At 41.4% G+C, this 27,403-nt stretch overlaps 1 protein-coding gene across 3 annotated transcripts; it reads left to right on the top strand.

The window, feature by feature from the left end:
• The first annotated feature begins 2,344 nt into the window (after positions 1 to 2,344).
• Positions 2,345 to 26,502, top strand: LOC135237297 (monocarboxylate transporter 5-like). 3 transcript variants are annotated; one of them, XM_064304309.1, is made up of 10 exons: positions 2,345 to 2,670; positions 6,664 to 6,813; positions 12,734 to 12,842; positions 13,584 to 13,716; positions 13,862 to 14,005; positions 14,364 to 14,525; positions 15,383 to 16,015; positions 20,626 to 20,837; positions 22,321 to 22,414; positions 24,473 to 26,502. In XM_064304309.1, exons 2-10 carry the CDS (start codon positions 6,791 to 6,793, stop codon positions 24,646 to 24,648), a joined length of 1,686 nt encoding a protein of 561 aa, XP_064160379.1. In that variant the 5' UTR covers positions 2,345 to 2,670; positions 6,664 to 6,790; the 3' UTR covers positions 24,649 to 26,502. The 3 variants fall into 3 exon arrangements, with proteins under 3 accessions (XP_064160379.1, XP_064160377.1, XP_064160378.1); XM_064304307.1 differs by lacking the exon at positions 2,345 to 2,670 and adding an exon at positions 6,193 to 6,315; XM_064304308.1 differs by lacking the exon at positions 2,345 to 2,670 and adding an exon at positions 6,201 to 6,343.
• Positions 26,503 to 27,403: the final 901 nt, after the last annotated feature.

Raw genomic sequence — 27,403 nt, 5'->3', positions numbered from 1 at the left:
AAAATGACGCACAAGTGTGTTATGGTAACGTCCAAATTGATGTGGAAAGCTGCTTTTGTCTGTTTCAAGACACCCAAGTAAGCTTTTACATAGCAAATAGCGTACCACACAGAGCGCTGATGTGTGCTTATTATAAATGCGTGTGACCCGGTGACTGTTTATTTCCCATTAATCGCTTGGAGCATCCAGACGATGAAGCTATGTCAACGCAGCAAGCAAATGAGCTGAGCACGTTTCACATTAAACACAGAGCTGAGACAGTCGCACGTTGATGAATGAAAACAATTTAATTAATACATATTAAACACCATTTTAAATGGCCAAAGCGTCCCCAAAAGGACACCTACATTTATGACGACTCTCTCCCTATCTTGCCTCGCTTTAGTAACAGGCGTTCTGATTTCATCCTTACCTATCGAGCTGTTCTGCCAGTCATGTTATTTTATTTTTTTAAATTTTATTTTAATAAGCGTTTGTTTAACCAGATAACCAGAAAAACCTCATTAAGATTAAAAATATTTTCAAGAGTGTCCTGCCCAAGACAGGCAGCAGCACATGTAACAGGTTTGCACACGGACAATAATAACAAATTATAAACAATAAAGATTACGGAAGACAAGGTTATATTAAAAAACAAACGGAAAAAAAAAACTCAGTAGTAAAAAATGAAAAGCCATCATTCGAGTACAGAACCACGCAGAGAAAGTTGCTTACACAAAACATCGACAGCCTGTTCTACCTGCCTCCCAATCCCCCACCCTAGACTTAAAAAACTCCTTTTAAGATCAGCTCCTGGACATTTAAAACCTCCTGCAATGAAGCTCAGTTGATAATATTCATGTAGGCCCTATAGGACCTGTCTCCGATCATTTACAAAGGGTAATGAAGTAGAAAAATTTACTTGGGGTAGTATTTCAGATGAAGTAGCAAAGGTCCGTAGATATGACAAGAAATTTGCGCTATCGATAGAACGTTTCGACTACGTAGGACAAATCGACAGAACATCGGCCCTGACACTATACGTTGCTTAAAATATGTTTTTGCTTGTACTTCCATTAACACTTCGATCCCTGCTTCATTTACACACGGTTTTTCGAAAATATTGATAAGTGAGCCCCAACGTGTGGGAAATAAACTAATTGATTGACGTTGACACGCACAATAAATAGGCCAGCTAACAGTATGTTTAAAAACTCGTATGTTAGAAATCTGCGTCCTTTTTCATGTTTGTTTAGTTATAAATCTGCTGAAAACCCAGACTTGCCACCAACACAATTCGATTTCAGCCTCTTTGTCTGTTTCAAGTCAAAAAGGCAGACTTATTTTTATGATGTAATAGATGCAAAGTGGGAAAACCTTTTCTACAAAGGCCAACCTATCCCTTTAATCTCACTTTTTAAATACATATGTAAACATATTTCTTTAATCTCCTCTGAAATGTCAGTCATTCCTTTAACAGTTCTTGTTTTCATGATCTTAGTGACTGCTGAGATTCAATGTCAATGAACGTTCAAGGGTACTGCAATTGCACAATTTTACCAGGAGAGGGCAAAAACTGCAAAGAAAAAAGTGTAGTCAATTACCTTGTCTGAGATTTTTCAGAGGGTGATGCCAATCTTGTCATACTATTACTGTCCCATATATTGCTTAATTGCTTTTACTTAAAAAAAAAAATATTGTGCTCCACATGAATAGAAGCAAATGCGTGGCAGACTTAAAAAATCAGCTGTGTCAAACCAGACCCCTGGCTAGGCTGCATTAGCGTACATAGACACTCCACAATCACACCAATTCCACTGTTCTGTTATTCGTCATAAGAGATGGTCATTCTGCAGGCCACTTGATCCTTTGTGAGCCATCATAAATATCTAGGACAAACAATCTTTTATGGTTATTTAATTTATCAAAGTATTCCAGCCTATTATTGTGTGTACCAAGCTAGTAGCATGCTGTATTTGAGTGCTGTAGGAAAGTAAGTAAATAAAAAAATAATTTAATAATACAGTTTTAAAATGTTTATGATCAGAAGGTCTGTTTATTTATTTATTCTTTCTTTAGGATCCCCATTAGCAATACACAGTGTGCAGCTAATCTTCCTGGGGTCCGAACATAAAATACATACAATACATACAAGCTTATATAGTGAGACATAAAATCAAACAAACAGACAGAATAGTACGAAACAATAGTACTGTTGACACGCTCCTAATCTTTCCAACATATTCCTCACCATCAATTGCATCAATGTCTGGGTATCACAGGGTTAATTTAAACCGCCGATATACCTGTTGTAGCTTACGGCTATATCAACGTGTCAAATGTCAGTCATGAAATAAAAACACAGGCAGCAACGAGCTAAGATGCTTGAACGCAAAAGCGAATTTTTCTTAAGAGAATATTCGTTTGACAGTTCACAAAATGGGCGTAAAATATTAGGCGTGCATATGGATTTATGTCATCTGTTAATTCCGTTTGTGCACTGTGAACAGTAAGCACAGTCAAGCGACGCGCGGCCGGAGGTAACCTGTCCGAGAATCGGCATTTACAAAACCAGCTTTTCAATTACAAATCTTTAAAGACCTTTCTCCATCACACGGATATGCACTACGGCTGCCTAAATGTTTCTTACTCCACCATGGAAAGTTAACTTGGTCCAATTCTTGGACGGAGGTAAGGTAACATTGTATCATTTTAATATTTTGTAATTTTATGTTTGTAACTAAGAGGTTGCACTTTTATGCACAATATTTTATTATTTTTTAACTAAGTACGGTAAGTCCGCCTTTATAACTATTGGAACTATTATTATTATCATTATTATCATTATTATTATTATTATTATTATTATTATTATTATTATTATGTTAGAAGTTTAAATTCCATGTGCATAATCCGTAGTCTTATTTTCACTTTAGTTGCTACTATTTATTCGTGTCTGTTCTTTCCAATCGAAGCAAATTCGCCTTAAAGTGATTGTAAAGCAGCTGAAAATAGTTGAAATAACAGTAAATTATCACGGAGGGATACATCTGTTACACATACACCAAATATCTATTCAAAGTAATGTAAACTGCAATAACACAAATTTCAAGTCAGGCATAAAATCCTGAATTTCAGGATTGTATGGGCGTGGTCGGGGGAGCCCAGCCTGAGCCCAGCCAAGCCCCCTACCACCCCCCCGCCCCCCCCCCCCCCCCCCAATTCCGCCCAAAACGTACCACCCACAAGTAAGCGAACACACATAGCGAGCATGGCCAAGTCTATCTACCGAGAATGGCAGAGAGTTTCAGGGTTCGAAGTGCAAGGAAACGAACAGTAAGCGTATCAGATGATAAAACAAAGACATTCAGATCACTAAAAAAATAGCGACTTGGCACAATAGCCACCGGGCATAACAGATTTACAAGACCTGGATGTAGAAATTCTTTTATCGCCGTCAACAGTAACTAATCCGTAATTTTACTTCACTCAGCTTCACAAATAAATGACTCAATTGATGAATGAATAAACAAAACAAACAAATACATATAAGTGCAAGAAAAATATAAAAAATAAACGTACAGTACATGGACATAAATCAATTAATAGATCAAGTCTGACATAAATGGGTATTTCTGCATCTATTCATTTCTGTATTTATTTATCTATCTCTTTATTGGGTTGAAATAGCCCCTTGCAAGACTGTCCTCAAAAACTTTGGTACTTGTGTATTCAAGATTGTGTATCTTTTGTGGGGCTGACAGGGAATATTTCTTATATTGTGCATGTTGCGTAGTTTGCAGAAAATGTCATCCCCATGCAGTGTAGTGCTGAATGGCTATGGCCTCCCCCTTATCACGAAAATGGCAGTTTCCTTCTGAAATGATTTCAGGGCCTGCCACTCTATGCGTGAAAGTCTATTCCTGACCAGAGGGACATGTGATTTAAGAGTTTTTGCGCCTGATTTACGAAGGACCTTTAGCATGAGCGGAACTTTTTAGCTAGCACATTCAAAACCAATAACATGACCAATGGTTTTTCCACCTATTTTTGGCTGTTATTAGTTTTGCATGTGCTTAAAAAAAACTTTGCATATGCTAAATATCTTCATGAATCAATAATGCCCTAAATGTCCTGCTGTGCAAGTTTACTATACAAATCAATAGCAGAGTTTGGGGGGGGGGGGGGGGAGGGAAAGGAAAGTGGATTGAGGGTGAAAGGTGTTCCGCCAGTTGTCAGGGAGTATCTTTGAAGAACACTCTCGGACGGTCGACCTTACTTAATGACGTTACACAAATCAATGACTGTCCCAAAAGAGTCACAAAGTGCAAATGGGCACAAAACATAAACCTTCGGAAAAATGCAGATACCTGAGAGTAATGTACAATGTGATCTGTAATGTAATGAGAGGCAGTGAGAGGTTTACCTGAAATAGTTGCTTCTGGATCCTCCCCTGCCCTGGACTTGCCTGACAGGTTGTTCCAGTGGTTGGGTAGCAGTACTGTTACAGTTGGCATCTGATAACCAGTGTCTCTGAAAAAGGGCATAATGAGGAGGGGCCAGTGATGGCCCAGACCTGACGGCAAAGGAGTTCGGCAGGGCGGCCCAACCCAGTTCCTGAATATCTACCATCCTGTGGGTTTTAATTCCAGCCGTAGCAAAGCGCACCTCATTCAACAGCTATAGATCTCACTGAGATGCTAATTTGTAGAATCGGGTGTGGAAAATTAGGGTTGAAATGAAAAACCAACAGGACTGTAGATCTCCAGAAACAGGTTTGGGTCTTCAGTCTATTCTGTGCAGAACATTAGTAGTCAAATTTGAAAATGTAAATGAACAGTGGTTTTACCAGCATGCCTGACAGTGCCATTTGAATATACTTTTGGAATGTCACAACTCTGCCCTTATGAAAACTTTAACCTCTACTACAGCTGTATTTGATGTAGTGATATGTAATGAAAACTCATGTTATATCACGAATATGAGCATGGCTCGGGGGTGTTCATGATGTAAAGTATAATCACTGTTAACCGCTTGGCTGTGAGTCAGTGTCTTGACTCACAGCCAAACTCCTCATCCTAGAGGCACAACACAGCCCTGAGTAAAAAAACACAAGCCATTGTTCAATGCAATAAGCCTTCTTTTACCTACTTGACACGATTAAGTAATTAAAGGTGTGGTGTTTAAATTTGTCTTAGAACACTATTGTTCATATTTGGTTATTTGGTAATTTTCCTTCTCATTTTGACAGATGTCAATAAATTAAAAGCTCTAAGAAAGAAACCCAGTCTCTCTAACTGGCCCAGGCTCTGAAATCAGCCTGTTGGATATCTACTGTCTAGATGTGATTAGGCAAACTTGCCCTGTGTGAGCAGAGGAATGTTATCAGTTTTCTCTCTGTCTCCTTTCCCTGCTCTCCCTTACACAAACAGCTAAGGAAACATCCCTGGGCAGTTAGGGTCACCTGAAAGTCTCCTAAATGTATACATGTCCTGGGGAATTTTCTCTTTATTAGCTTCTGGAGGGAACACAAGGACACCCACAGATCAGTGTGACCAGAGAATGCCACACAAAGATCCTGTTCCTTTTGATTTTAAGTTGAATGCAATCAGTGACATTTAGCTGAAATCATTTCAAATCTTAATATCTATATAGATAACGATTGCTAAGGCCTGATAGTTTACATTTATGTTTTTTCAGAAGCAGTTTCAGTATCAAGTGGAAGCCAGTGCGGTGTGATTTTGTTTTTGTTTTTTTTTTTACATGGAAAATATTTTGCCTGAAGGCGGAGACTGGCTGGATTTAACAATTATTTGTCTACAAATATCACCTTGTAGCTGCAAAAGCAGCTGATGTGATGACAAACTGGGTAGCTCAAAACGACGCAAAACTCCAGCGCTGCCTTGTCATCTCACGTTGAAGAGCTTCAAAACTATATTTTTTTACTTATAATTTGGCATTAAGACATACAAATTATCAATGCCAAGATATTGTTCTACTAAAATAAGACAAAACCCTAAAACAGCCACAAATGTACATTTTTGACATTTTGTCCATAGCGACTTCTGGCTGATTATGACAGAACGGGTCACATATGTCCCCTCTCTGTCCAGTACTCAGATGTCAGGCTGTGCGCGTGCCTGTGTTTTGGGGGAGGGGCTTTGGAGGGAGAGCTGAGGGGAGGGGGTGGAAAGAGAGTTTAGCTCTCTCTTGCTCATTTCTCCAAACTTGCATGCTGTACCTTTATGGGGTCAAATGGAATAAAACTGGGAACACATTGGTGCTTTTCTGGACTTTTTCTGTTACATACAATTTTTGGACTTTTGCTCATTAGAGGTGAGGACTCCCAAAGCCATATTCCTAGGTACATCAGTACATTTTTTAAATTGAAAACCTTTCAAAATTATGCAGTCCTTCTCAATTCTTACAAAATCCTTCAAAATGGTCCTTTTCCTTTTCTCTTCTTTTTCTTTTCTTTTTTCCAGCTTTCTCTCAACATGTCATTATAATCAGAAATACCTTGACTACAAAGTTATGATTGAATAACTTGAGCTCTATAAAAAATAGTTGTTCATACTAGGGAAATTCTATGATGCTCACAGGACAACTGCACTGTATCTGGCCCGAGGTTTTTTTCTACCTTTGTCCCATGTTTTATGGGACCACTTTCTATAATCTGTGCAGGTGCCAGGATAACCAGTGGGTTTCCACCCAGACCTTTTCCAGATATACGTATCTTGAGGATGAGAACGAGAGGATAGAACTCCTGGCTGTATTGCATTCCACAACAGTCTGTCCTTGAGGATTCACCATGCCACTTGAACTGTGCAACAGGTAGGTCATAGAGTCTTTTCTACTTTGGTTTAAATGATTGAGTTATCGTTATTCTTCTTTAAATGTTTATATATACTATTATTTCAGGCATAATACAGTAGGACAGGGGTGTTCAACCTTTTCTGATTCAGGGACCACCACTCAGGCTCAAAGGCATCCAGGCGGCCCCCCATCATAATTTAAAAGGGATTACATTTTTAAAAAGGTTTTATATTTTGAAATATTTTCCCAAAGCTATATATAGTCACCGCATATCAAGTCTGGCCAGGGGCCCCCTACAGTACCTGTAAGGACCCCCCTGTTGTAAACCCAGGCTGTAGGTGGATCAGTGTACCATTTCCTGTTGATTTTGGATGCTCAGCTATATATATATATATATATATATATATATATATATAATGTTGCTCCATCTACATGGAGCTTACAATTATTTAAAGTGCAGTCCACTGTCAACTGAAACACTATGCTTTAATTAAGGTGAGTTCTGAAACTCTACAACTCAACCCACATTTTACGGTGGCTCTGTAAGAAGGTTGAATTACCAGTTGTTGTCATTTCTAGACCATGGTTACAGACCGTGGTCACATGACTACAGACAGGTCCCTAAAGAGTAGCTGCTCTCCATTGTAAAGAATGGTCTGTTTCAAGCCAAGATACTTCAGACAGGCTAGTCCCTCATTCAGCAACAGTGCTGCAGTGCTATTACATGAACGGCAACAGGCTTGCCCTGGATTTTCCACCATGAATTTGGTGAGGTCACTGATGCAGTTTTAAACTGGACTGAAATTATGATTTAATTTGTAAATGCATTCTCAGCAACATAAACTGGTATATTTATAGCAACCTTGGCAGGATGTCTGCTTTAAATATAAATAAGAGTTTTTTTATGGCTGTTTGCTCATGTTTACAAAAGCTTGATGCAGCTACTTGCTCTCACTGTGGGCAATACTATTGTGGTAATATCATTTTGCGTGTTGTTATCATTATTATTTTAATTGTGATATCTGCTTGGAACTCAATCTTCTTTCTGTGGAGTCAAAGTCAGGACAATGTAGGAGCTCACCACAACAACAAACGCTTCACGAAAGAAGGTAAAAGCGGGAAGATCTCTGATACAGCCGACATGACGCACGCGTCCTCCATTATCTGGTCCGAGACGCCAGTGGCTATCTCTGCATTTAGCAATGACATACGCTTACATCCTGTGCCTTACCCGAATTAAACACACACACACACACACACACACACACACACGCGCACACATGCACACACACTACTCTTATTACAAGAAAAAACTGCAAACCCATCGCATCGTATGTGCAGGAAATGTATAGATGTTCTCTTTGATTCTATCTATCTGAGGAGATCGGTTTTGTTTCCAGGATACTCTGAAAGCAGACATACATACAAACCTTGTTTAGTACATTACAACGTAGGCCTGAAAGTCAGCCTTCAAGACCAGTTAAAGTCTTGATGACAACACTGAGTCGGTCATAGACCATATACTGTGCATTGTTGTGTGGACACTTGCATCCTCACCCACACCATTCGCCTCACTGGTTATCGAACACCATGGATTAGGAGCACAGCGAGGCTGCAGCTGTAGGAGACGGCCATTGCTTCTAAACTGAGGGACTGGTGGCACCCTTGCCTGTAGCAAAAAAAAAAAAAACATTGGTAACATCTCCAAATGACTACAGACCAGGAGCTTTAATTCTAAGACAATTACATGCGACATGTAAGGGGCGACATAGCTCAGGAGGTAAGACTGATTGTCTGGCAGTCGGAGGGTTGCCGGTTCAAACCCCGCCCTGGGCGTGTCGAAGTGTCCTTGAGCAAGACACCTAACTCCTAACCACTAACTGCTCTGGCGAATGAGAGGCATCAATTGTAAAGTGCTTTGGATAAAAGCGCTATATAAATGCAGTCCACATGCAGTGTAAAACTGGTTAAAACTTATATAAGGAATAATATACCTGCCAATCCTAACCCATTTCAGTTCACTGTGGAAGTATGGTTTTTCTTCATTCTTTTAATGTTTTTACATTTCTTCTTATTAAAGATTGTACTGATCAAGAATATATTTAAATGTATGTGATTATGGGATGATCTCTGAAGAACAATAGGTATTCTGTGTTATGTCTAAGAATTTGTAATTAAGGAAAGACAGTGGTCTCCTTGTACACTGATGCATACTACCTAGAGAATCTTTGAACCCCAGTTGCAGGAGGGAAAATTGTAAACATTTACTTAAGTGGAATTTTGTAAGTAACTTCTGTTGGGAAACAGTCTTGTGCAGAAGACCTTTGAGTTGCAAGAGAAGAGAAAGGATACTGACCTAGAAAGAACTAATTTGCTATATCTAGTAAATGTACAGATTATATTCTATTAAAATGAATGAATGAAAATCAAAGTAATGGTAACGGTAATGATATAAACATACTTTGTTAGAACATGGTGGTGTGTATATGAGTCAATATTTCAGTTGGATTACAGCATGTAGTGAATGCATGTAAAGTGCATGTACTTTGGAACAGGAAGATGGAACAATTGTTAACCATGAGGACAAATACTTGTTATTCAAGTCATGCATATACATTCCTCTGTAAGTGTGTGCAGTGAAATATTTGTTATTGATTAAAATGGAAGATTATATAATAGTTATTGGTAAACTAACTGATGAAACATAAGGCTGGGATTGGTTATTTTAAAGGGAAGATACATCAGGGTAGGAGGAGATCTGGTTATTACATTACATTACATTACAGGCATTTAGCAGACGCTAGCAAGTGCATTAGTTCAAGGTGCAGAGGTGCAAAAGAAACACACTAGAGTGAAGTAAAGATCGTAGTGCCAGAAGTGACCACATAGATCAGGACTCCAACCCTGTAGAGTAACCTGTTCAGCAAACAACAATCCTACCAAGTACAAACTAGCACTGGAATCACATTTGCCTAATCAGACAAAAACAATCCTGCCAAATAAAAACTAACGTAATCGTATTAGCCTAACTAGGTACATTGAGCTAAACTATAGGCTAGGGAGGGGTGGGGAGAGGTGCAGCCTGAAGAGATGAGTCTTTAGTCTGCGTTTGAAGGTTATATAAAAATGTTGTAAAACATAATGCAAGGAAGCTCTCTATGTGTCTTTATGGTACTGGAGACCTCCCGTAGGCCTACGTACATGAAAAGGATTATTGATTGAAGAGAATAAAAAGGTTATTAGAAGAAATCATAATTTCTAGTCTTTATTCTTGCATCACCGACTCACCCACCGAACCTAAGAAGGGATTTTCCTCCACATCACTTACTGGCCAAATATATCTATAGATACAGTTTAGCTCATCTTGCACATTATTCTGGAACATCTTGAGAGGAGGAACACCTGCCACAGACTATAGACTATTCATAGACTATAGTTGTGCATCCAACACTACTGTGCCAGCAAAGCTGGCTTTTAAACTGTGACCAAGTCTGTGCTCACTGTGTGAACTGGACCTGATGTTCATGGCTATGGATAACTGTTACATAATAAGCATTGTACCTTATCGGACCTGTGTTTTGTAGTTGTTCCGATGACCTTCGGTATGCACTTATTGTACGTCGCTTTGGATAAAAGCACCTGCCAAATAAATGGAATGTGATGTAACTCAAAGGATTTGGTCTAGGTAACTCGATCTGTGCCTGGCTATACAATTTTTTAAAACCGGTAGACCCCAAACGGTGAGACTGGGAGCAACATATTCATCCACTTTGATCCATAGTATATAGGTGCACTCCAAAGATGTTGCTGGAACCCTCTACTCTACAGCTTGTTTACGTATGACTGTGTTGCTAAATATCAGAATAGCCGCGTTGATAAGACTGCAGACAACTCCACGGCGATAGGCCTGATTAACGACTCTAGTGACGGTCCCTATCAGGGCGGGGGTGCCATCCCGGTGGTGCAAGGAAAATGACCTCTCTCTCAGTGTAGATAAAAAACAAAGGAGATCATTATTAATTTTAGGAAGGATAGAGTCATTGTAGTATAATTGGTAAAGAGCTGGTCTTTTAACCTAAAGGTCACAGGATTGATTCCCAGGTAGAGCACTGCTGTTGTACCCTTGAGCAAGGTACTTAACCTGCATTGCTGCAGTATATATCCAGCTGTATAAATGGATGCAAATGTAAATGCTTTTAAGAAAGTTGTTTAAGTCCCTCTGGATAAGAGCGTCTGCTAAATGCCTGTAATGTAATGCAATTCACACTCTGGTAGCTATCAATGGAGCTGTTGCTGACATCGTTAAATGCGTCAAAAGACTCATCAACACAATGTGAGAAGGCACTAGACTCCCGCTATTTTTATATTTATGTTCAGTGTTTCACACAATGCTCCTGTTATGTAAATAGATGTACATCGACATCGACATCAACTGTGGGTAGGCTGAGGACACGCATGTTGATTTCTTATGCTGTTCTCAACATATTGTTTCTTATATTGTCTGTGTAGGTTTTATACTTGGTTTATATATGTAGCACATTGTTTTAAAGATTAGCCACGGCACTGGTTTTTCATTGCATTGAAACGCACTGGCTGTATATTTAAATGCATATGGCAGTAAAATCTACTACTGCTACTATTACTGACGCTGCAAATTTGGTTCCTACCATTGGTTCCTGTAGTGCACAAGCTGTGACCCCGACGTTTAGTAATCAAACTGTGCATCCCTGCCATAGACTATATTGTTTTATGAACTGTGCAAGAACATTGGAGAGTCGATAAATCAGACTAGGTAATGGAGTAGATTAGCACTGGGATTTTACTTGATTGTGCCATACACAAGTACTTTTTAGATAAAGGGTCAAGCAATGACCCATCCTTTTTTTCTTTACATGATTACTTCAGATTAGGAAGCCTATTTTTCTTTCTGATAATATTAATTAAATACTTGTGAAGCAAATGCATGGACTACCACCTGTCAAGACTACATCCCTTCATATTTAAGACAATAGCAACAGTGCAGGGACTTCTACCTCTACAAAGCAGAGCAAGGTGTAACCAAGTTTACTGAGGGAATGGAGATACAGTAAGAAAACCCAAAACAAGAGGAGGGGCAGGTCAACTTCACTAATCAAACTGCTCAGAATACAATGTACTTACCCTGTCTTCAGGACGGTGTTCTCCTTTTGTGGCGAACCCAGTCTGCTCCATGCCACCAGCAAGGGCCCAGAGGACTGCTGCTTTCCTCCATCTTAGACTGATGAAGCTAAAAAAAACACCCTTGAGCCTGGTTCCTTCCGAGGTTTCTTCCCATCTGCCACAAGGGAGTTTTTCCTCGCCATTGTTGCTTTAGACTTGTTCCTGTGGGGGTTTAGGCCAGGGTTGTCTGTGAAGCATATTGTGACAATTGCTGTGAAATGTGCTATATAAATTAAATTTGATTGATTGATTGATTGATCGATTGATTGAAATTAAGGGAAGAACAAATCAACTGCACATAGAGCCGCCCATGTGACTTTCAAAATAATTGGTCTAAAAATCAGAGAAAGAAGACACCATAAAACTTCTGCTGTGAAGGCATGGCAAAATATGTCTCTTCAAATTAGACTCTCAGATGTGGCAGCAGCGTAGCATAATGGTCAGAGAACTGTGCACGTGTAAGTCAAAAGGGTTGTGGGTTCGAAAGCCCATACGTGGTGCAGCAGTGGTCTGAGCAGGGTGCTGAAACTGAATTTCTTCAGCAACAGTATCAATGTGGCATAAAATACCATATTCAGCCCTCAATGCCAAAATCAAAATGCCCTAAGTACATAGTCCAAAAAACATGTTTCCGCATGCATACAATCTCCAGTTCGGCATTAGTACAACAATGGGCTCACCATTATCCCATCTGCTGAGGAGCAGCTTGTTGACAGGTCATCTCTTTGTATCGTTTCAGCAAAGGAGAGCCAGAAGGAAAGATAACCAAGAAGACGAAGGGAGAGACTCGCTATGTAGACCCCCCAGATGGGGGCTGGGGATGGATGATCATCTTGCACTGCTTTCTGGTAAGTCAATTTTAGTGGCCATATTATTTCCTGGTGAGTTTTGGTAATATCACCTCTTCTTGTAGACATTATTTGCCACAATTATTTTGGCATTCATGTGTATACGTGCAAAAAATAGTTGTGTGTGGGTAGGAACCATAGAATTAAATAGTCAACCTGCAAAATGCATGTCTTAGGAATATATCTCAGATCTTTAGATAAAATGTAATATTAATCACAAAAAACTACATTTTAAGTGAAATGTTTGCAGTTTCTGAAAGCCTAAAAAAACAGGAAATTAAATTGATCTGCCCTAACATGAACACCAGGAGGATCTACATCAGGGTGTATCAGCATAGATCTTTGACAACTGCTACAGCCCTGTATATATCTGCTGTACTTCAAACAACATGTACTCACCCCTGGGCAGATTGCTTAAGATTCAAACCTTCTCTCAAAGAGCCTAATTAATATTCTTAGAGTAGTGCTCTGTACAGTCCTCTTTGGAAATTTTGGATATTAAAACCAGAGACAATTTACTTACAGATTTTACATATATATACATTTTTCAAAATATTCCCAGTGGATGTCATCACATCCTTTAAAGGAATGAAGTCACGAAGCAACGACAGAAGCCACTAATTAAATGGGAACTCAGTCCATTTTGCTCTGGTCGCCAGGCCTCTGCAAAGGCACTTCCGAGGCCCTTAGGATTTCAGGACAGCGTGTGGTCGCTGCTTTAAAGCTCAGGGTTTTTTTCAGGTGAACGTCTTGGTAATGGGCACCCTGAAGAGTTTCGGGATCTTTTTCGTGGTGCTGCAGGACGATTTCGAGGGTTCCTCTGAGAGCATCAGCTGGATCGGCTCCATAATGTCCTGCTTGCGACTCTCCTTAGGTAAAAGTGACCACGCCGAGGCGCCCCACTGTAGTTCACCGCAGGTCAATGAACGAAGGACTCAAAACTATTCTGTCTGGTCGCTGTTCTGAGGGGGGAGCTTGCTTGCTTCCAGGTTCTTCAGCTTGCTTTGTTCTCTCTCCAGGTCCCCTGGCCTCTGTGGCGTGTGGAAAGCTGGGATGCAAGATTACCTCAATAGCGGGAGCGGTGTTAGTCAGCACGGGCTTCCTGATTAGCATGCTAGCAACCAGCGTGGTCTTCCTGTACGTCAGCCTGGGACTGGTTGTAGGTAGGTGGAGCTTTGGGGCTGGTCCTGGAGGCCCACTGTTCAAAAAGACTTTCCAACTGCCACCGTTCAGCATCTGAAAAAGTGTGTTTGAAGTGTTTGCATTCAGTCAGTAACTCAAAACTCAAAAGTTCCCACAAGCTGATCAGCAATGGTCTTTTTGGTAACATGTGCAAGTCTCATCTGTGAACTCTTTATATTTAATTGTAAAATACATTTTATTATATAAAATTGGAGAAGAGAAAGTAACAAGTTTCTCATATTAGGATAAATGACTAAAGGTGGCAATATCTTTCAGCACTTAACTGCAACAAAGTGTAATTGGTAATTGGAACATTTTGTCTCATTGTATTTACTTCAGGTCTTGGCTTTGCTCTCCTGTACCAAGCCACGTCTGTCGTGACAGCGACGTATTTCAGAAAGAGGATCGCAACGGCGTATTCCATTGGCCGCTCTGGGATGGGTCTGACCTTTGCCCTTGCTCCTTTCACTCAGCTCCTTCTAGAGAAATACGGCTGGCAAGGTATGCGCTGTAATCAATGATTGATCTGTTCTTATACGGCTTTCTACAAATGAGCTTTTGACTTAAAAATGACAAATCTCTGACATTGTCGTGAAACTCAAAGTCAGTTTACTGATTGGGGCACACCTTATGAATACATTTTTTGCATGTGCTACTGATGGCAGCATTCAAAGATAAATATGTACCCACAGATGCAGTGCCAATAGCACTGCCAATCTGCCCCTGTGTGTTATTCATGCAGTTGGCATTGTGTCATTGAGTAATTATAAATATACACATAATTCTAACAGCTGATGTGAACAGCACTGTGGAAATGGATCTGGTCTGTGTTAGGGGTATAATGATGCATCAGTACCATTATATGATACATTAGATGGCAACGATCCAATGCAATTGATACTTGCAAAAATCAATGCACACTGTTATGAATCACAGCAAAACACTTTTAAATATTTAAATGTCCATAACTTTAAGGCAATTTGCTCCCTGGCAACACCGCCAACATCACAGTTTCGTTTCTGACTCGACCTCATCAACACTCGCCCTAGTACCATTTTTCCGTCTGTTAAACCTGACATAAATCATTTTTTTTGCACTCTCAACCTCATTTTGGTTGCAGATGTATGTTGAAACAGGATCATGTCCTGGAACATATATACTGGTTGTTTTGGACCATATCGTAGCTAAATTTGTGACATTGTCAAATATCCAACTGTTGCCTCAAGAATCGAAATCGTATCCTATCGTGGTGAAGCCTGTGGTTTAACTCAACGGTCCACAGCAGTGGAGAAGGTGTGTAAACGGCAGTTTCTCGGCTGTTTTTTCTTACTTGGTCCCGTGTACTTCTTCCTACACAGGGGCTTTCCTCATCTTTGGAGGCCTCATGTTGAACCTGGTTGCTTCCGGGATGCTTCTGAGGCCTATCAACCTTAGACCAGCCTCATCCTCGTCCTCATCGCCCGTACCTGCAGGCCGAAAAGAGCAGCCGAGCAAGGGGTCCGGTCTGGAGAACGGTCCCGCCAACGCATGCTTGAACGAACACCGCCCTTTGCCTAGTGGCATTACAAAAACCGACCCGGCTTTGGGACGCCACTGGCAAACCCCAGCCCCTGAGTCAGCAGCCATGGAAACAAATGCCCCACTGACCTCAGACCTCACAACGACTACGGTCAGAAATGGCGTCAACGGTCAAGCCATCGCACGCGGCGAGGCCGCGGCGGGACATGACACCTCGGAGGTGAACTCGTCGATGCAGAACGTAAATTCCCCCGGGAATGCGCTGGAAAGCAGCGGTGTCCTCAAGCAACCCCCGAGAAAAAAACCAAAACTTCTGGATTTCTCCCTGTTAAAAAACCCTTTCTTCTGCATCTACACGTGGTCGGTGGTGTTCAGTCAGCTGGCCTACTTCATTCCCTATTTCCATCTGTCAGCGCGAGCCAGGACCCTGGGGATTGATCCCATGGATGCGGCCTTCATCATCTCAGTGGCTGGTGAGTCTTCATTGATATCTCTTCGCCCCACAATGAAGGACTGACAAGAAGTGATATTAACTTTAGCCACTCAGTCAGCAAAAGTGAAATCAAAAAACATATCTTACATTGTTTCCATTTAAACAGCTGAACATAAACTATAGCAAATCAGGTTGTCAAACTTACAGGCTACAGCTGAAGGTTCCTAATCCCTGCTTCATCCTTCTGTCATTAAATTGAATATTTGTGTATGTTTGGAACAAGGACGGAAGGGCATCCTCAGTGTCATTGACAATCGGCATATTTACTGCACCAAGGTAGCTAAAATCCTAATGTGACCATCTGGGCTGTCAACTTCAGGCATTATCTTCCAGGAGTGATGAAAAGAATCCTTCATGTGCATTTTTATTTGCTTTGGCTATCATAAGCTGCTCAATCTTCTGACTTCTGTAAATGAGATAAATGCTTTTACATAAAAATTAGCTTTAGCCCACCGGCCTGGGCTATTGGGTTCTCTCTTGATGTGGACATATTGTAGGAAAACAAGCATCTGTGTCCTACTCAGACCACAAGCCAAACACATAGAATTTTATGCGCACAAAGTGAATATGATCTTAAATATTAAAATACCATCTTATATTTATCTTACGTGGTCACTTGATTCTCTCAAGTATATATTGTAGCTGCCATTATAGGTTGTTTCAGAGTAGGTCAGAATAACAACGGGACCTGTCATCAGTCATTCCCAACTCAAGATCATATGCAACTGTGTTACGCTGAACTCATAGTAAAATTTCCAAAAATATGGATAAAATGTGACAAAACACAACGCATAATCATTTGATATCCGGTAATCAAATTAAATTTATTATGCACAGAGAGAGAGCGAAACATGGACCCAAACATTTCACTGACAGCTAGCTACAAAATTAAATATTGATGAAAATAATGACAATGATAATAATATTGTGGCTGAAATTGAAAATATTTTATTTGATCTGCGTAAAGGTCACCACTGTCTGATTATCCATCTACATGTATAACCCTGATGAAAACCAGATTAAGAAAAAATGTTTCCAAGCCAGACAGGTTCACCACTTAGCATGACAGATAATAGTCTGTTGAAAATAGTGCTTGTCAAACAGTGAGCTCAGCCCTTCAGGCCCACACTTGCCCAACAAAATCATAACAAATATGACATGGATACCGCATGTGAGTACGACATGAGGCAGTTTTATGGGCTTCTTCACTAAGAGGAAGGAATTATAACCAAATCAAAACAATCCCCCAGTACCAATTTCACAAGTCTCCCAAAATAGCACTTATCAAAAATATCAAAATATCAAAAGTTGCATCATACAATCCCAGTTGTGAAATAATTTTGGACTAAACAGACATTGCTCATCACTTATCACTCTGATGAAAGAGTCTACTTTGACCCTTTGGGGAAGACTGCCTCTTGCTGTGTAATGACAATGCTGCATGTGCAGATTAAAATAATGCAATTGTTTTGGGTTAAACAAATCCTGATACTAGGGAATAAGGGGATAAGGACATAATTAGCCCATATAAGCAGATAAAAGAACAGATAAAATACTGATGATAAAAACTTGCAAACAGATAAATTATTGCAGGAAGAAACTGTTACTTAAATTTTGACCAAATGTTCTGATATTTAAAACTTTTATGGTTTTACAGTTGAATGCATGATTAACAATCACAGGTACTTCAAATTCACTGTCTGAAACTCAGTCAACATATGAGAATGACAGCAAACCCCCTAACCCCCCCAGCCCCCAAAACAAGTTTCTCAAACAGGACTATAAGGCCAACTACAGCTGACACCCAGGGAGTTGCTAGGCAACAGCTTCAAAAGTGAACTGGCTACCGTGGCAACAAAAGGGCTCTAAATTCTTTACAGTTTTGAAGAGGCTAATATTATGCCTGAAACTGTTGAGGTAGTATGTATTAAGTCAGCAATCTTTCTTTTTCAGTGGGCAGGTTTGAAGAATTTCGGTATCAGAGACAACAAATGCTCACCAAAAAACTTGTGCAAGGTGCTGGGTCAAAGGAACATTAAGTTCAGAGAAGAAAAGACTCTCACACTCATTTTATGCACCAAAAAAACAAATAAATGTTTTTATTTTATCCTGTGAATCATTCAAAGGGTAAAATAAATGCTATTATTTGTTTTTTTGGAGCATAAAGCAAGTGTGCAAGTCTTTTCTTCGCTGAACCTTATACACTATATGGCCAAAAGTATGTGGACACCTGACATCCAACATCTCATCCAAAATTATGGGCATTAATATAGAGTTGGTCCACCCTTTGCTGCTATAACAACCTCCACTTTTCTGGGAAGGCTTTATACTCAATGATGGAGCATTGCTGCAGGGATTTGCTTCCATTCAGCCAGAAGAGCATTGCTGCAGGGATTTTCTTCCATTCAGCCAGAAGAGCATTAGTGAGGTTGGGCACTGACTGCGCGATTAGGCCTGGCTCACTGTTGGCTTTCTAATTGATCTCAAAGGTGTTGGATGGGGTTGAGGTCAGGGTTTTGTGCAGACCAAGTTTTTCCACACTGTTCTCAACAAAACAATTTCTGTATGGACCTCGCTGTGTGCCTGGGGGCGTTGTTATGCTGAAACAGGAAAGGGCCTTCCCAGAACTATTGGGGAAGCACAGAATCATCAAGGATGTAGCAGTATGCTGTAGCATTAAGATTTTCATTCACTGAAACTAAGGGGTCTAGCCCAAGCCATGAAAAACATTCCCAGATCAAGGGGCGTCCAGATACCTTTGGTCATAATATGTAGGTTTGGAAAATTTACATTTTTGTATGCTTTAGTAGAATATCTATCTTGTTTTTGTCCAAGTGAAGTAAATCTTTCTCCCTGTCATTCCTCCAATCAGAGCAGTTGATTAAAGAAGCCTGTGTAGCACATAACCTCAAGTTCTCAATAACTTCAGCAGAAGGGGTGCATGATACAAGTTGGGCAACTAACAGTTGGGAATTTGTAACTAGTATCCCTTTCAAAAAAAAATGTGATACTGAAACGGAGACGTCTGGAAAACCCAAAAAACCTACTGCGATGAAACACAAACACCCTCATTGCCATTCTGCACTCCAAGAAATATGCACCAGGATATTATCTAATTGTATATTAAATATGCCTTTGTGGATAACAGCAAAGTCACCACCCTGTCCAGTTCTCTGTTCAGTTCACTTGGCTGTACCGGGGTGGCCTGCCTTCAATCGGGGGCACTTGACCATTTGTGTCTCGACACATTTCAGTTTGCATGAGAATATGAAGAGCACTAAAACATAACATAACATAGCATAATGTAACATAACATGTCAAAACATAACATAATGTAACAATGAGACCAGATCACTCACCTAAATTGCACCTAGTGCTCTGATTGTCTACAAGACTAGACAGTATCAAACACCACATCAAGCCTGGTCTTGAAAATCCCCAGAATGTCTGCCTCTATTACTGTACCTGACCTGGCAGGTTATTCCACACAGTGACTACTCTCGGCATGACAAAATGCTTCCTAATACCTGTGCAGAATTGACTTTTTTCTAATTTCCATTTATGTCCCCTTGTTCTAACTAACAGAACTCAACTTGTAAAATCTGTTGTAGTTCACTTTGGTAAATCGCCTTCATGAATTTAAAAGCTTCAATCAAATCTCCCCTAAATCTCCGAAGAGGCTTAGCTTGGTTACAGATGAGATTAGGAGCAACACCACTTAATGGCAGGCTTCTGGATAGCTGGTGTTGCGATAGCGCAGTTTGGATTTGATCACCGTGGTAATTTTAATGACGGGAACCACTTGTTTTCACAGTGTCAACTTCTGTATGGTTATTAGTGTCTAGTGTTTCAGTCCAAGTAAAATTCCGTAAGGGGACAGATGGGAATCGTTGCAGAACAAGTTTGCTCAATATTTTTAGTGAGCATTACCATGTCTCTCTGATTTGGATGGTGACCATCGTGTTGTCATGAAGGTCAGTCGCTCCCAGAACGTATTCCAGATGTCAATAAACTACAACTTTTTAGTCAGCAGTTCAATTACATCACACAACCTCATCTACACATTAGTAGTGCGGTCACGATATGAGAATATTACTGTGTAAATCAGAATTGATTCACCCAGAATATTTCATGCATAAAGTGCCCAAATAAAAGCCAGCTATTGGAACATAAGTTTGTTCAGAGAACTAGGGATTGACATGACTGATAATTAAAAAGTGTCTGTGATTACAGCCTTGCTCAGTCTGTTGAAAACATGTTAGCTAACGACATTCATGTCACCTCAGCCAAACTAGGGCATATCAGGTCTGCCTTGTGTCAATTGCACACCATGTGGTTTAAGAAAAAAATTTCTTTTGTAATTCCAAACATATTTACCAATGGAAGCAGACAGAACAGGAATGCTATCGCGTGAACGCCCAGTTCCGCGAGTAACTGCGGCGTAAAAAACACCTGAGGACGTTGCCGTTCCCCATCCTCATCCTTGATATCATCATCATGATATCAGTCACTCGGATTGGCCGACGCAGGCACAGATCAATGACCCGTTTGGGCCCGATTCCCCCGCTCCCTCCTCTCTCCTTCCGGCAGGGATAACGGAGGCAGTGGCCCAGCTGGTATCGGGTCTGGTGACGGACAGGACCCGGCAGCACAAGTTCCACTACCACAAGGCCTACCTGATTCTGTGCGGAGTGGTGAATCTGCTGTCGCCTCTGGCCACCACCTACCTCCAGCTCATGGTCTACGCCGTCTTCTTCGCCATCTTCTGCGGAGGCTACATGACTCTGTTGCTCCCCGTCCTGGTCAGTGACAAAAATTATATATGGGGATAAAATATGGTAGTAGGATATCATGAACACATATCCTTAATATGTTACATTTACAACTTTACATTACATGACATTACAGGCATTTAGCAGACGCTCTTATCCAGAGCGACTTACACAACTTTTACATAGCATTTTACATTGTATCCATTTATACATATACAGAAGCAATTCCGGTTAAGTACCCTGCTCAAGGGTACAACGGCAGTGTCCTACCCAGGAATCGAACCTGTGACCTTTAGGTTACAAGACCAGTTCCTTACCCACCATACTACACTGCCACCCCACCTATGAACTATGTGCTGGCTAAGCTAAGTTAAGCTAAGCTAAGCTAAGCTGTGCAGCCATCTGCACTGAGAAGCAGAGCGGAGGGGAGGCAAAACCAAACTTTCTGTAAAGGGACAGAGTAACGATGGCAGTTAACAAGCCCTGTGCCCTGATCCCTGTGAAGTGTATCCCTGTCAGTAACGTTCAGATTTCAGATTGTTCCATTCCAATCCTTCATTTTTGTTTCATAAAGATGTGCAATGTGAAGGGATCAATTCGATTTTTTAACTCCGGCCCAAACAAAACACGTCTCCTTCACCAGCTTGAGACCTCACTGAGGTGCCAATTAGTGGAATCGGCTCTGACAAATTAGAATTGAATTGAAATGAAAACCTACGGGACAGTAGATCTCCAGGAACAGGACTGGGCAGCCCAGCATTAGATGGTCACCATCACTATTAGTCTCATAAGACCTAAAGAAGAAGAAACTGAATTTTTGCAGTAAATAATTATAGTTCCGACTGTGGCTATGGTGTTTCCCGGTGAGGGAGTGACTGCATTTAATTTTCATTTAATTTCATTTCAGCGTACTTCCCTTTCCTTAATGAGCCTCTTTCTTGTAACAGACACACTAACACCAATAATACAATAACAGATACATCATATGCACCACTTTCAGGCAATTTAAATTTTGATTTAAAATTTGATTAAAGATTTGACCAAACTCTGAAGTATGATCTCCCTCCACCCGTTTACTGGAGACAGTCAAGACTTTCGAAAAAAACAAAATTCACTCCTTATATGTAAAATTTAAAGGAATTAGAAGCACAGAACTGAATAATGTATAGAACTGGAATCAGCCTAAAATCAAATTGCTGAAACTTACCAAAGGCAAGACAATGTAAGTACAGCTAAACATCATAACAGCTACTGAAACAAGTCTGCAATTGCTCAGACAGAATACAGAACTAAGACAGAAACAGTTCAAGTACAGAAAGAAAATGGCCACCTCCTCCCAAATCTGGTGCCTTGTTTTGATTTGACATCTATGATCAATTTTAGCATCTCTAACTGTTGTTCGTAAAACCGTATCACATACGTTGTGCTGTAAGGATCTCTGGAAAAGAGCACCTGTCAGATAAACAAACGTTGAAGGTAATGAGCTCTGTGTTCTTTCTCTCTGCTCGTTCAGGTGGACCTGGTTGGGGTGGAGAGGCTGAACACTTCGATGGGCTTCTCCATGTTTTTTGTGGGTCTGGGCTGCCTCACGGGACCTCCCCTGGCGGGTCAGTGAACCCCGTCTCCGGCTGGCCCCCTGGGCCTTAGGCCGCATTTCAGGAGCAGTACGCCGAGCTGCAGTTACCCTTTTTGAAGTCGCTGTATTGGCAGGGGTGTCAGACTCTAGTCCTGGCAGGAGCCTGCAGTGTCTGCTGCTTTTGTGGTGCGTTTCAGCACGAGCGGTCAAGTCACTGGTGGGCTAAAGAGTTCTCAAGGCCTTCATTTGGCTGCTGGTTGAAAGGAAAACAGAAATACCTGCAGACACTGCAGCCCCCCCCCCCCAACGCCCGGGACTGGAGTTTGACACCCCCCCTGCAGGGTAATCCATTTCGCCACGGCCTTTCCCCACACTCTGTTTTGGAAACGTGCATGCGTGCGAGTGTGTGGGGAGAGAATGGTTCTCCTTTGATGGGGGAGGGTGGGGACCCTCCTTTCAATGCAGAGAAGGCTGCGCAGCACTGGATGAATGGGGGGTTTGTGGGGGAGGTGGATTCCTGGAGGGGTCTATAATGCCTAGAGGGCGGGGAGAATAACTGCTGTAGAATAACAACGGTCAATGAGTTCATTTTCCTACGTTTACAGAGAGATGAAACTCTTCTTACTCCCAACCAGCAGTCTGTTTTTCGGTCTGTCTTGAGAAGATTTCTTTATGGTTCAATTTAAAAGTTTCTGGATCTTTACATAAAATAATTAAATGTCAAAAGGATTTTTTTTAGGGCACAGGTCCTGTAGTATTTGAATATCAATGAGATATTATTTTTTACCACAACTTCTCTAAATTCCTTGATGCAACTTTCATAAGAGCAGTATTCAGTTTCCGGTAGCAGTACTTCAGCAGCTAATGTTCCTTGCAGACACACTGTGTGAGTAACTGCTCAGTGTGAAATCCCTTAACTTTACTGAATTAAGTTCAGAAACTCAGAGATGGTGAATACGCACAGTTGAAACTGGAGGGCATTTCAGTACGCGCTACGCATTTCCCGAAGGTAGTCTTTTAACATTCTTCTGCGGCTAACGCCCCGAATAACGACTGCACCGTGAAATATAGTCTTAGCTGGGGGGATGGGTGCATTCTTCAGTGGCATTTTTCAACTACCCAGTCTTTTATGTTGGTGTCAAACCTGCCCTCACTCTTTATTAAGGCAGTAGCTGCTCATCCGAAGGTAACGGATTCCATTTCGGTACTTACTGAAACACCTGAACATTCCATATTTGAAAGAAGTGGAAGTAAGTGGTTTAAATCAACAGAGGTTACAGAGCACTTAAAAATATATATATATTCATACCATTTTCTTGAATTTTTGTTTTGGAGCACACCAAAATACTCCACCGAAATGCTCAAGGTTTGGTCTGAACTCCGTGACACAGAAACCCGAGACTGAACCATTTTAACTGCGCTGCCCCCTCCGTCTGGCCCCCCAGCCTTGGGGCCTGCTGGGTAATTAACAACCACCAATCCCCCCTAGAACCCACTGGAGGGTCAAGAGTGCTTCCTGGAAATTGCTGGTGTGCCCGATTACCTCCCACCACCGCACACACACCAGATCTCAAGTTGCCACGGTGTCTTCAAGGCTCACCCTTGTGGCAGGATTGAACATTACACGGTTCCAACTTGGAAAATTCTAAGTTTAATTAGGTCTAAATCTTGATTAGCACAGTTGGACACAGCATAGCACAGACAGGGATGGTATTGCTTAGCTGGGTACGCCGTGTCTCACAATACATGCATCTTTGTGCATCTCCTACAGCCAAACAGGCACCTCCAATGCAGCAATATCTGTGGAATTCAGTTGGAGGGAAAAGAAGTGGCATTCTTACCTGTGCTCAGAACGCGTGAGGGGAAAGCTGCAGAGATAGCCTATTTTATAAACTGGGAGAAAAAATGTCATAATAAATGCGAAAGTAGCTGCAAGAATAATTAATTTCAGCAACTTTCTTGTTTATTATAAACAGGGTGACCATTTTGTCTCTGTCACGTGACCCACGGTGATTTAAGCCTGTAGTTGAAGTGGAATTAAATCTTAAACAATACTGTTGGCATTGACGTGTGTTGCTGCATGTTGCAGGCTGCCTGTACGACCACACCCAGACCTACGACGGCTCCTTCTACCTGGCGGGCGTGTGCTACCTGCTGTCGTCCGTCTCGCTGTTCCTGGAGCCCCTGGCCCGGCGCTGGCAGGCCCGGCGAAGAGCGCAGTGGGACCGGGAAGGGAAAGAGTCCCCGAAGGGCGACATTTTGTAGCACGAGTTGGCGACAGGAGACAGGACGGGAGGGCAGACAAAGACCGCACCCTCTGGGAGAGGCTTTGCTAACGGGCTCTCCTGTCCTGACCGAAAGGGTACGGGCTCTGTGACCCGAAATACGTGATCATCCACAGAAGTAATAAATTAAGTCTGTTTTACTCTTAAACGAATAAGCACGCCATGTCCCAGTGACACTGACATCTGCCCGAGAGATTATTAAAATGGATTTCCGGGGCCAAGGGGCAAAGAAGAGGTGCATAAATCTTGAATTGTACGACCTGGAATTACAGCGACTCTGACGGAACCCTGCGGAAATCTGCGTTAATCCCACTGGGCGCTTTGTTATGACAGGCCATGTCACTCAAACACTGCTCGGGGTGTGGTCCAAGGGCGTCGTTCGTCTTCGCTACCAGTTTTCTTTTTTTGTTTGTTTGTTTGTTTTTAAAGAATGACGTAGAGCCAGTAGCTGGATGAAGATCAGACGCCAAAAATAACTCTTCTGGTGTGCAGGAAGTAAGTTGTGTGATGCCGTCATTCAGGAAAAAAAAAAACTGGCACGGGAGGATTCTTCTGTCTTCCCTCGTTCCCCTTATCTCAGAATTAGCAGCACAAAGAGGGTGTGCATAACAGTCAAGCAGCTCGACTGGAGCAGCCAGGTAAGGGCCGGCAGGAGGCCAAGGCTGAGACCATGTGCCTCAGACATTATACCTCTTTAAAGTGTGAGACCACAAATCTGCGATTAGAACGCAGCAACCACTGCTGGAAACTGTAAGCAAAGGACTTCTAGAACACCGACTTTCTGAATTTTGAAATAACATACCAAAAACCTACTCTGCAAAGGGTTAATGTGTGCTTGTCTACTTCCTATAACCAAAGCAAGGAGACATTCAGTTGTTTTATTTGGGATGTTTCTTGGCACTCTGGTTCACTTGGGTTTTATTTTGATTCAAGCCAAAGTGCTGAAAAAAAAACTTTGTTTTTGCCTAATAACTCCCTCTTTTCTAATCAAATTTTCCTTTTTTATATTTGAATTGTGATACTTTACTGGAATATAAGCCAAAGAAATGCTTTCCTTTTGTAATAAATACAATGCATTCAGAGTATTACAATACAGGACACTGTAAGACACATTATTGGAGCATATCATGCATTTAAATAAGAAAGTAAAGCCTGATAGGCTGAAATCTTTGTACTGCCATTTAGAATGTTAGACTATATTTGTCACTGCGTATCCCGTAGGAGCTCAAAACTGGGAAAATGGATAGTGCCGGTACTATAAATTGTGAATTCCTTATTTAACTCTGCCCTCTAGTGGCAACCAAAGTCCCTGCAAATACGAATTGTTTCAATCGCGTCAGTTTGTGTCCTAAACATCCAAGATAGTAAAAGAAATGCATTTGGTAGAAGGTAGAATCTTTGATCTTTATCCTTTCCATTTATTTTTTATTCTTTCCTATATTTGTCCTGCATATTTCCTACAGTTGCACAAAGAAACACTACATCTGTATTTATCCCTTTAACGTGTACTTCTTGCTGTGTGAATATTCAGATTTTGGCACATTTCGACATCATTTCTGAATCTTATGTCCATATTTAAGTAAATACCATTATATTAAGTTAAAGTATTTTCTAAATCTGTTTTTTTTCCTTCTTTCCATCTGAATTGCCCCCCACGTAGAGAACGAAGCAGAAACGACCCTCTTTTGAGATTATAACAAATAGAGCGAACATAAAAAAACACAGAAATGTACTTTCCCCATAGCCTCGTAACTGCACACGTATCAGTAATATGTTTGACGGTGGCTGCTGGCCGACTGGCCCCCATGTCGTTATTAAAGGGGACTGTTTATGACTTTTCGGCTTCGGGTCGTTTGTGTTACACAACTTTGGGTCACAGTGGGGAAAAAAAAACACCTATAATGTAAGTGTCGGATCTGGAAACAGTTTCAGCTCATTCCTCACCCAGTGTGCAGCTGCCTTTGACCTGTCAGCCCGGGTAAGTGTGGGCGTGGTGCTTCAGGTGTAAATCAACAGGGCGTGGGGCAATGAAACGACCTGATCTCTGAGCCAAGGAGGGGAGGGGCGGACTGTTGAAAAGACTGGCTTCCTAAGGTTCATAATACCCGATGGGTCCCACGATCAAGTGCCATAAACAAAGTTCCTTTACACTCAGTCATTCACACGACAATAACACAATGCAAATACTTTTGTGGTGAGATAAACTTTTATTTATTTATTTAAAAATATATATATTCTGCAAATTTACATAAAGACAGGGTAAATACCAGTAAGTCCAAAAACATTACAAAATACAGATTTTACGTGAACCCCTGATCCCCTTAAAAGCATAAATTACTAACAGACCGTTTTAAATTTAAAAACTCACCAGCTGTGAAGACATGGCAACAGCGTCAGCCTGTACTCACCACGACGCGACCGCTGTTGTTCCTCTGAACCAGGTGCGGTCGATCTGCCGCAGGACGTGGGCGGGCTCTCGTTTAGGCACAGCGACCCTGAGCGACACACAAAGCCCATCAGCTCACGGGGGTGGAGTCACAAGCCAGGGCACCGATTTAAGAGAGAGCGCTTTTACATTACCCACGCAGGCGTCTGCCTTTCGCTTGTCCCCCTCGGTGCTGGTCAAGATGTGTTTTTAGTACGAGAAAGTTAAAAGGCGCAAATTAACCTTCGGGAATTGAGTGCAGACGGACCTGATACACCTTGAAAAATGAGCAGAGAGGCCCAGGCGTGGA

The sequence above is a fragment of the Anguilla rostrata genome, chromosome 13 (assembly GCF_018555375.3).
Source record: "Anguilla rostrata isolate EN2019 chromosome 13, ASM1855537v3, whole genome shotgun sequence".
NCBI lineage: Eukaryota > Metazoa > Chordata > Actinopteri > Anguilliformes > Anguillidae > Anguilla > Anguilla rostrata.
The sequence above is the reverse complement of the archived record's forward strand: the minus strand, read 5'-3'. Positions and strand labels throughout refer to the sequence as shown.